Consider the following 11,083-nt stretch of genomic DNA (forward strand, 5'->3'; position numbering starts at 1 on the left):
GTAAAAATTATTGAATCCATGAATGTTTTATTGTGTATATTTTCACCACAATAAAAATGTAATGTTATTTTTTAAAAATTGGTTTCTGTTTGTCTGGAGCAATATTCAGTAACAGGAAAGTCAGAATAGGGAGTAGAAAATGGGTTGTGTGATGAATTGCTTTGTCATGAGATGAGAACTGAATGGTGCCTGGTTACCATTAGTAAACAATTTGATTAAAAGTTCTATAGAAGAATCCTGATGAAAAGAAGGAAAATGCAGAGCAGAAATTAAAATTTTAATGGAATCTAGATTTTCTGGATTCATAGAGACTGAATGAATCTCTGAAACTACTGCTCTGATATAATCTTTGACCTAGAAACCAAAAAATATCCCCTGAGGTCTTAACTAGTAAAGAATGTCTACCTTGAGCATTGTGCTCTTTTAGGATTTATTTATATGGGATCAAACTGACAACAGTTACTTGAAAGATGAGATGGAAATTTAGAGGATAGTGAGTTTATGTTAATGGGAGAAATAACTTTGAAATGGAAGGGTAAGAATGGTACCTTTAGAACTGGAATATTGATTACAATCTTTGGGTTTGTGCCCAACCCAAAGAATGCAATCGATGTCACTAAATTGGACATGTAGAAATTGTTGAATTGGTGTAAGTGCTACTATGTACAGTCTCAACAAAAATAAAATAGTCAAAAAAAAAGAAAGACTTTATTGTAAAATCAAGAAGAAACAAAATAATAGAAAAAATAAAACCCAACAAGTACTTATGACTTGATAGCCCTCAATAATGACTAGTTGCATGCAGGATAAACCCATAGCCTCCTCTCCTCCAACTCTTTTAAGCCCTTATGCCTCCCAAGCTTGAAATGTTTTAGATCTGCAATAAATGTAATGAACACACACACACATATCTATTTTCCCACCTTCTATATTTGCCTGCTCTCTTTATCCCCCAATACTTCCCACTACACCACAATTTTCTAAGATCCATTCAGAGTTGTTTATCAGTTGCCAAAGTAGGAATTGGTGAAGCCAACATAGTCATAGCCGGCAGGGTGGCTTTTACCCCGAGGATCCACATATTGCTGCATATGTGAAGTACAAAATGCTACTTGTTCTGGAGTTAAGGCCTGAAAACAGAAATAAAGAGATGTTTACAGTTGTTATAGGGAATCACAAAAAGTTGGTTTCTTGAGCTTGCTAAAATGTCTTAAATGTGGGGTATATCCTACACCTGGTGTGGTGCTGTAGGATAAGCACTGGAATGCTAACTGAAAGGGTAATGGTTCCAACCCACCAGCTATTACTTGGAAATCCTGTACAGGATCTCTATGAGTTGGAACCTACTCGATGACACCTGACAACAATAAAAGGCACTGGAAGGAGAAACCAGCCCTGTTCCTATTACACACGTCTCTCAAACGTTTATGGTTTATAATGAAGAAGATCAACTCATGTCATCAATTTATCTCTTTCTTAAAGAGTCTAATCTGATTCTGACCACACTATTTATTCCATTCCCTAAATTTTGCTTAAGGAGCTCTGGTAGCGTAGTGGTTATGAATCGAGTTGCGAACCGCAAGGTCAGCAGTTCGAAACTACCAGCTGTTCCACAGGAGAAAGATGAGGTTTTCTGCTCCTGTAAAGATTTACAGCCTCGGAAACCCTGTACAGGGTTGCTATGAGTCGGAACCAACTCCACGGCACACAACAACAACAAATTTTGCTTATAAAATAAGAGATAAGAAATAACTTTAAACATTGGGTTGAAGATTTTAGATTGACTCCAATAGTCAAATAGACAAATAGAGTCCTAAGGAGCTCTGGTAGTGTAGTGGTTACGAATTGGGCTGCGAACCTTAAGGTTGGCAGTTTGAAACTACCAGCTGTTTCGCAGGAGAAAGAGGAGGCTTTCTGCTCCTGGAAAGATTTACAGCCTCGGAAACCCTGCACAGGGTCGCTATGAGTCAGTTCCAACTCCAAGGCACGTAACCACCACCACCACCATAGGAGTCCTGATGTGGTGCTGTGTGGGTTAATGTGCTGGACTGCTAAGTCATTTGAACTGCAAGGTCAGAATTTCAAGCTCAATAGCCCCTCCTCAGAAACCCTATACAGGGCCACTATGGGTCAGAACCGACTCAATGGTACTTAACAACAACAACAACAACAAGGTAGGAGTGCTGGCAAGGCAATGAAGGATCAGCACTGGACTGCCAATCAAAAGGCGGCAGTTGAAACCTACTAGCAGCTCCCTGGAAACCCTATACAGGGTCACACTATAAGTTGCAACTACAACAATTATAGGAGTCCTGGTCAGTAATTCAAATGCACCAGCTGCTCCTCAGAGACCCTATACAGGGTCACTATGAGTCAGAACCAACTTGATGGCACTTAGCAACAACAATAAGTTTCGAGTCAGGTCAAGACAAAGTGGGAATCAAGTAAAATGATACCCTATACAAAAAGTGGACTGATAAAAACTGGGAATCTACAGTAGACATCCAGGTGTGAGATGACCAAAATCTAGATTGCAAGGAGAGCATGATGTAAGTGGAAAGAATTAATATCTTACCTGCTTCATGTCCTCTTTGGTAATATAAGACTTGCCCTCTGCCAGGGCATGGAAGCCATTCTCTATTTCATCACTAGACTTGATGTTCTCTGACTCCTTGTCAATCAGGAATGAAGTGTAGTCCTCCAGTGAGATATAGCCTTTCCTGTGGGTGAAATGGATCAGAAACTGTACTCTCAAGTTCCAGAGAGGAAGCAAGATCCTTTCTTCACCCTACCCAGTGTCTTACAGGCAGAAGGAAATCAGATTCTCCAAGTCCTCTTTCAGTGAAGCTCTCAGAGCCTATGGCTGTGTTTTTTTTTGATCCTCCTCTTGGCTCTTCTGGTAGCTAAATAAATGCTGCTTTTGCTTCTTAAGTACCTAGTTCTGTTTACACAGAGGCTAATCAGCACTTTTTAAAGAGTTCTGAAATTTTCCTTTAGTATTTTAATTAATTTCTGGTTTTCTTTGGTCCTTGTGTCCTGACCTCACCCTGACAAACACATAACAATTCTCAGCCTCATATTTTGACCTCTGAATCACCCATGATTTTTAGGACTTCAAATACATTAAGGAATTTTTCTCACAATCTTCCTCCTCAGAACCAACTGAAATTCACTGATCAAACACAAACTATAAGTTGAACAAATTACATAACTGATGCCTGAGTTAGACCATTGACTTCTAAGTAATGGAAGACCATTAGTGTTAGACCATTGACTTCTAAGTAAATTCTTAAAGGGCACTTAGGACAGACTAATTCATTTATGGTAGTCTGATGGTGCTGAGAGCCACTGAGGGTGGAGGACAGCTTCAATTTGCTGCTTGACACAGTTCCAGCAAATAAGAATCGTCTTGCAAAGACAGATGATTTTCAGAAGTTGCTTTCTACCTTCTCTTTAGAGTAACCCTAAATTTACTTATAAAAATATATAATATGGCAATATTCATAGCCTTTCACTATGAGTTCTACAAACCTTAGGAAAAACTAGCTTATCAACAATTGCTTTCAGCTTTGTGGATTGAATACAAAGAGAAATTGTGTACATTACTCCTTTTCATAGAACACCTAAGTAACTGCATTTGTGAGGCCACAAAAGCAGATAACATATTAGAGTCAAGCTGACCTACACCCACAGACCTCACCACATTCAGTCACTAGCTAGAATTCACAAACCCCTACATACAGACACCTGCGTAAACAAGTAGACAATAATGAACTTAAGTGAAGGATAGTTTTGACTTAATAATCTACACTTCTTGCAGCAAGTAGCCAGGTTGGGCTTTATGCCACATAGCTTCCAAGTGATTTAATGAATACCTTTATTATGAAAATAATAGCACATTATGTAGGATATAAAGTTTATAGTCTTTTAGTAGAAACAAGAAGAAACAGTTTTATCTCATACTGGGAAAGAACATGAAGGTCAGTCTGAACATCACAGAAGTATTTTTGTCAAGGTTGTCTAATGACCAGATACAAGAATGTTGTGACTAACTGTGTAACAATTCAAGAAAAGATCAAAGTGTCAATGCATGTACTGTGTAATTTTAAGCATAAAAAATAAAGGCTTGCTGAGCTGGGCTGGCAGAAGCGGCAGAAGCGGCAGAAAGTAAGAGGAAGAGAAAGAGGGCAAAAGCAGCAGAGGAAAGCAGAGAGCAAAAGTAGAGGCAGTAGGGGCAGAGGCAGAAAGAAGAAGGAGCAGAGAGCAGAAGCTGGAGAGAACAGCTGGACAGTACAGCAAGCTGAAAAGCCTTTCGATTGTATTCATTTATTTCGTCATCCGATGATCGTGTCCAACGACCCCCCTTGGAGAGCAGGTACTCCCCACATGATGGCACTTACCAACAATTAAATATGAGTAGGAGGAGTCCTGGTGTGGCACTGTATGATAAGCACTGGACTGCTTACCATAAAGTCAGTGGTTAAACCCCACCAACTGCTCCTTAGAACTCACTGGATGACACTTAACAAGAACAACATAAGACAAAATCCTCTTGTAGGAGAAGTGTTGGACTGCTAGCTACAAGATTGGAAGTTCAAACCTCCCAGTCACTCCACTATAGAAAGATGAGGCTTTCTGCTCCATAAAGATTTACAGTCTTAGAAACACTATATTGTGACATTATGAGTTGGACATGAGTTGATGGCAGTGGGATATGAATAGAAACTGACGCAATGGCAACAGGTTTGCATTTTTTGGTATATAACTCTATTCTAAGATTACTTCATTTCATGAGATTTGGATCATTTCTAGCATCTGTACTTGTTTCTCCAAGACCCAGTGCCCACCATGGTCTGGCCCTTGGTCACCTTCCTACCTTCCTGGATCAACAGCATCCAGAAACTTCTCAAACTTGGGTTCAGGTTCACCCTCCTCCACCATAGGCAAGTAGTAATTGAGTCCTCTTAGGCAGGACCGGAAATCCTTGTGATTCAAGCGCCCTGTCAAATTTTCATCAAAGTGTCTGAAGAAGAAATAAATCACACAGTTTCAATAGAGAACCAGATAACAACAAAAAGAAAAATTTCTTGTTGGATCCACTGGAATTTTATTAACACTTTACAAGATTGTCAGAGAACTAAATAGATAGCTGACCTGTGTCTCTGCATGTCTCTAATATACTTATGGAGGGTGAAGCATAACACTTTGAACATGGAATATATACATTTTTCTAAAATCCAGATAGGATTTTTAGACATAGTAAAAGCCATGACTAAGGCTAATTATTTGGCAACCACGCATGGCAAATAAAGTCTCACTGAGGGAGAAGAATATTACTTATCTGGCTATTCATTTTGAAATATCTAGAAAACCCAGAACCAATCTATGCTGAAGTTATACTCACTTGTAAGTTGTGCTAAACTCCTTTAGTGTCTCCTCACTCACACCTATTGTGTCCCTGAGAGAAAAACAAACATCAATTATTCTATAAAATAAAATATAAAAGATTTGCACAAATATGCTATGCTAAAGAGAAAGAAATTTTAGTGCACATTATGGAAGATCAGGGCTTAGTAAAATCTAGCTTGTCACCTGCTTTTGTACAACCTGTAAGCTCAGAATGGTTTTTATATTTTTTAAATGATTGGAAATAGTCACAAAATAACATTTTTTAAAGCATGAAAATGATATGAAATTCAAATTTTAGTATTCATAGATAAAGTTTGATTGGAATATGACCATTCATTTACTTGTTATCTATGACTGCTTTTGCAGTACTACATCAATTTTTTGTCAACCCCTTGGCATTAACTTCCTAACACCTAATACTTTCCCTCAACGTTCCCCAAATCCTCAATACTTGGCTTGGATCTGTTGCTCCAAGTTGTGTTGCATCCGCATCCCAAGCTGATAGAGCTGGTCCCACTGTTGGGCTAGCCCAATAGTGCTGTATTTTATGTCAAGGACCAGCGCCTCCTCCAAGTTGTCCCCCATGTCCTCAATCTTGGTTAGTTGACGTTTCATGGCTTGGATCTCCTTCTGCTTCCTCTGGAATATGACAAAGAAGAGAGAGAGACAATCACTCAGAGCATCAGCTACAAAACCACGAGCGTGAGATAAGAATTAAAAAGAGACTGGTAATTTGGAGTTCCCCCTGATTCTTCCATTTCAGTTATTTTCAGGGATATTTCCATCCTCAGTGAAAATTATTTAGTAAAACCACTTTGTTTCTAACTCAGATTTATAAAATATGGGTTGGATGAGATAACCTGTAAGATGTCTGTAATTTTGTAATTATATGTATTGCCAGACTGCAAAATCGTTTGAACTGCAAGGTCAGTGGTTCAAGCTTACCAGCTGCTCCTCAGGAACCCTACATAGGGTCGCTATGGGTCGGAATCGACTCAACAGCACTTCACAACAACAACAACAACAAGACTTAATAGTTATATATTGTAATGATCTATATTGCGAACTACCTGCACTATTGATTATAGATGAACTTTCTGGACCACTTAAGTGCCCAGTGTACTCATGGACCTCATCCATTTTGGAAGACTTCCATGGTCTGCTCATTGTCATCCAAGCCAACTTTCTTCATAATGTCATTGTTAAGTGCCTTCGAGTCTGTTCTGACTCATAGCTACACTGTATAGTATTTCTGAGGAGTAGCTGGTGAATTTGAACCACCAACCTTATACTAACTTTGCAGTCCAGAACATTAACCCACAGCTACACACCAGGACAAGGAGAAGAGGTGAATTGATTTGGGCATTAAAAAATCTGAGATATTCCAATGTCTTATGACTCTCCAAAGATTAACCTTCCAAACCTATCACTGGTAGTCAGAACTGACTGGAAAGCACCTAACAAGAAACCTAAGGGTCATATGCATGAAGTAATAGCTGTGGTTAGACAGCAAGTTGATGACAAAGCTGCAACCTCAGTCTTAGACTCTTGATTTTCAACCAGAGAGTTTACGTAAAATATTAATGCAGTTGCCTCTGATTATTTTTCTGGCACTCTTTGTATGTTTGACAACATCCTCAACTAAATAACAAAAGTCACTTACTTTATTTGCTTCCAATTGGGATTCCAGAGTTCCTGTTTCTTTGAGCAAAGATCTAGTTAAGAACCAGAGAGAAACATTACTCATAATACTGCTGTTGTTGTTAAGTGCTATTGACTCAAAATACCAGAGTCATAGCTCACACAGACATACCAACTCAAAGCCACTACACTTCGCTGCTTCCATTTCTCTTGTTATATGTTCACAGGAATTTTCATAGTTCAAAATTCATGTTATTTTGTTTGAGAAATAAATATTATCAAACTTTTTTTTATATTACATGAGAATAAGGTAGGTTCTAGTCCTAATCCCTTCTGAAGGGTGTCTTATGAAAGAGAAGACATAGAGAACAAACATGAAGGGAAAGAGAGGTCATGTGATAATGGAGGCAGATGGATCTACAAGCAATCTAGTCATGCCAAGGATTGCTGGCAGCCACTAGAAATTAGAGGAGAAGCATGGAGCAGTTCCTCTCTCAAAGGCCTCAGAAGGAATCAACATGGTCAATACTTTTATTTGGTCTTCTAGCTTTCAGAACTGTAGGAAAAGAAATTTTTTTCCCTTAAAACCACATACTTTGCAGTGTCACTTTATGACATACCTAAGTAGTTAAGGCATTCCCAAATCCTCTGTCTATGGGTAATTTTGCCAAATTGAATTAGGTCTGCCCTGCTTCTTCCCTGCCTGGGACAACATTCCCACACCTCCCTCCAAGTTCTTATCCTCAAACATACCCTGGGCCTAAAGTAGACAAGATTACATCTCATGGGGTGTTACACCAAAATGATACATTCATGTTTCTCCTTCTCACCCCATATTTTTATTAAGGCACCATTGAATTGTGATGGTATAAAGATGCCTCAGTACAAACTCCTGCTTGATAAATTCCTCTAGAATAAGACATAGCAAAATGGACATTATAACATAAAATACTCACCCATCCAGAAAATATGCCCTGGTCATGGAGATCCAAAACAGGTATCAGAGAGAGAAAAAAAGTAAAATTACCTGTTAGCATAGATTATTTCAATGGTCTTAGTTCCTCAAATTTATGAGACATTCCTTATCATTTTTAGTTATAAAATATAAACCTGTCCCACCCACTATTCCCAAAGCCGTTTTCATTTGGAGGAACTTAATATCTTCTGTGATGCTTCAGTAAAAGCACTGGAGTTTGTTTGGGATACCCACACTGCAAGGGATCATACTAGAAAAGGACCAAAACCAAAAGAGGATGTGGTGTGCTTCCTTTGTCTTCTGCTATGTTGTCTTTAGCCATGACACAGGATTGCCTTTCATTTATGGTCTGATTTATTCTTGTCAGTAGGTATGTAGGAATAATAAATATCATGGATTGTCTAAATCAGCACTTCAACCCTTGAAACTCCCCAACTCTGACCTACCTACTAGATACAGTGTCCCTTTTTTTTTTTTTTTTTTAACCATTCATTCAAATGTATTTCAAAGGAGCTCTGGTAGGTAGTGGTTACAAATTGGGCTATGAACCGCAAGGTCAGCAGTTCAAAACTACCAGCTGCTCTGCGGGAGAAAGATGAGGCTTTCTGCTCCCGTAAAGATTTACAGCCTCGGAAACCCTGTACAGGGTCGCTATGAGTCGGAACTGACTCCACGGCACATAACAACAACAACAACAAATGCATTTCAACTGCTAAGCTTCTTCTTTTCCATGTCATTTACCCCCAGAAGATGACACAAATGTCATCTTCACAAATAGAACATTTTCTATTTAATAAAAGCAATTAGCATATAGTATCTCCTTGATTCTCATTATAGTTTTAGTAGGTAGGCAACATAATAGCTTCATATTAGGTGTTCACAGTAGGCTCTGCTACTTGTGCCAATAAATGCTTACGTGACCTTGAACAAGTCAATTTATCTATTTCAACATCTTCCTCACACAGAAGCAGAGGTAGTAAAATTGGTGCTGCACACTTTTCAAAGTTGTTCTGAAAGTAGAGTGAGGAATAGATATGGAAGTACTTCATAAAATGCAAAGAGACATGCAAACCTAAGGAATTGTTATTATTTTTGGATTGCAATTACAGGAAGAAAGGCAAGAGTATCCAAGAGAAAACAGAAGGAGAGACAATGGGCAGGAGATTGAAACTCCCATTTCTTGATTTTTGCCAAGAATTGATTTAGAAAGCAGTCAGTTCTAAACATAAGGCACAGAGAGCACATAGTAATTTCAGCACAGCATAAGTGCCATAGAATTCTTTCATTACCCCTCAGACATGTGTTTTCTCCCTATCTGGAATGGGATATACAGTTTAAGGATTAGCGCAGCACACCTTGTCTCCAGAATCCACTGCAGGAAGGCACTTGCATTCTGTTCAAATTCCTGGCACATCTCAAAGTTCTTGACCTGTCTTGCTTCCTCCTTTTGCAACTCTTGTTCCCGTTCCTAAAACCACAAAACATAGATAGTAGGGCACCCATTCAAGGCCATCATTTACAGTGAAGGAACTAGGTCCTACTATCAGCTGAAATCTTCCTTCTTCTAAATCTATCTGTCTTCCAAAAGCAGGTGCCTTTATACTCAGATTTCTTCAGGTCTACCTCTTTTTAACTCTAGAATGTGAAGAAAGCCCATAAATTATTTCCCATATGATCTTTTAAAAGAAAAAAAAAATTTGTAAATTGAGTAAAAGTTTACAGAGCAGATCATCAGTTTTATATTCAACACATAATATACTTCATTTCATTCCCCTTTATATAACATCACAGTATGACAAACTGACAGAACTCAATTGAACTGAACAATAGTGTTTTCAAACTTGTGACTGTTTGGAAGTAGATCACCAGACTCATTTTCTAAGGCTCCTCAAAGTAGGTTTGAATTCCCAACCCTTTGATTAGTAGTCAATCAGTTAACACCATGCCACCCAGAAATACTAAAATAGGGGACAACTGCCTTGGAAGAAATATATATATATATATTTTTTTTGTTAGGTGCCATCAAGTCAGTTCTGACATCTAGTCAGTTCTGACTCATAGAAACCCTGCTTAGGGTTTTTAAGAAGTGACTGGTAGATTTGAACTGCTGATCTTGTGGTTAGCAGTCCAGTATATGTGTGTATGTGTATATATGTATATGTATATACATGCATGTACACTGTTGTTGTTGTGAAGTGCCATAGAGTCAGTTCTGACTCATAGCAACCCTGTACAGGGTTTCCAAGGAGTGACTGGTGAGCTTGAACAATTGACTTTGTGGTTCAAGCTGACTTTGCAGTCTAGTGCATTTACCCACAGAGCCACACCAGGACTCCCTATGTATATACATATATGTGTATGTGTGTATTGTTACATACATATATGTGTATTGTTGGGAGCACTGAGCCAAAGTTCCCCAACTTGGGTGTAGTTTAACTGAAGGATTGCAAGTGAATAGTTGTGGTCCAGAAACTCGGGCTGTGTCCAAGTCAAGAACCAGCCCCCTGAGGAACTTGCAGGGCTGCCTCAGGAGACAGGGAACTTGCAAGGTCTTTCCTTGTATTTAGCTGTGTCCTTCAGCTCAGCCTGTGCAATGTTCTAGCTGCCCTAATCAGTGTTCCAGCTAGCTGCCACAAGTTACAGTTTTTCTGATAAAGTTCCACTTACTGTTGGCTCCATCAATACAAGATGTTCTTGTACTCCTTACCTTCCCTGAAGCACCTCCCCTTGAGCTGTGTACATAATAATCTCACTGCAGTGATCTGTGCTGCAGTATCTCCATCAGAGTGCTACTCCCACCTTGTCTCAACTTTTCTTATTTCACTTGTGTCTTGTGTCTTCATTTTATTTCTAATCTCCTATCGCCCCCTACTCAGGTTTAATCTCTCTGTGCAGGTTGTGGAGAATAGCCAATTGTCGGACGCAGCAGTTGGCCCCAGCAGTCTATGAAATATATGTGTATATGTGTGTGTGTGTGTGTATTTCACATATATATTTTTTATCCTAGACATTTATTGGTTAGCAGTCCAGTATATGTATGTGTGTGTATATATATAT

At 38.9% G+C, this 11,083-nt stretch overlaps 1 protein-coding gene across 2 annotated transcripts in view; it reads right to left on the reverse strand.

The window, feature by feature from the left end:
- Positions 1 to 1,004: 1,004 nt before the first annotated feature.
- Positions 1,005 to 11,083, reverse strand: part of SPTA1 (spectrin, alpha, erythrocytic 1 (elliptocytosis 2)) — a 117,914-nt gene continuing 107,835 nt past the window's right edge. For both annotated transcript variants that reach the window (XM_006861621.1, XM_006861622.1), the window contains exons 44-51: positions 9,382 to 9,494; positions 8,007 to 8,024; positions 7,073 to 7,124; positions 5,861 to 6,048; positions 5,405 to 5,458; positions 4,877 to 5,023; positions 2,576 to 2,720; positions 1,005 to 1,130 (exon numbers count right to left, since the gene is read on the reverse strand). In XM_006861621.1, coding sequence (XP_006861683.1) covers positions 1,005 to 1,130; positions 2,576 to 2,720; positions 4,877 to 5,023; positions 5,405 to 5,458; positions 5,861 to 6,048; positions 7,073 to 7,124; positions 8,007 to 8,024; positions 9,382 to 9,494 — 843 coding nt within the window. The remainder of the gene's footprint in view (positions 1,131 to 2,575; positions 2,721 to 4,876; positions 5,024 to 5,404; positions 5,459 to 5,860; positions 6,049 to 7,072; positions 7,125 to 8,006; positions 8,025 to 9,381; positions 9,495 to 11,083) is intronic.

Source organism: Chrysochloris asiatica, unplaced genomic scaffold (assembly GCF_000296735.1).
Source record: "Chrysochloris asiatica unplaced genomic scaffold, ChrAsi1.0 scaffold00042, whole genome shotgun sequence".
Taxonomy (NCBI): domain Eukaryota; kingdom Metazoa; phylum Chordata; class Mammalia; order Afrosoricida; family Chrysochloridae; genus Chrysochloris; species Chrysochloris asiatica.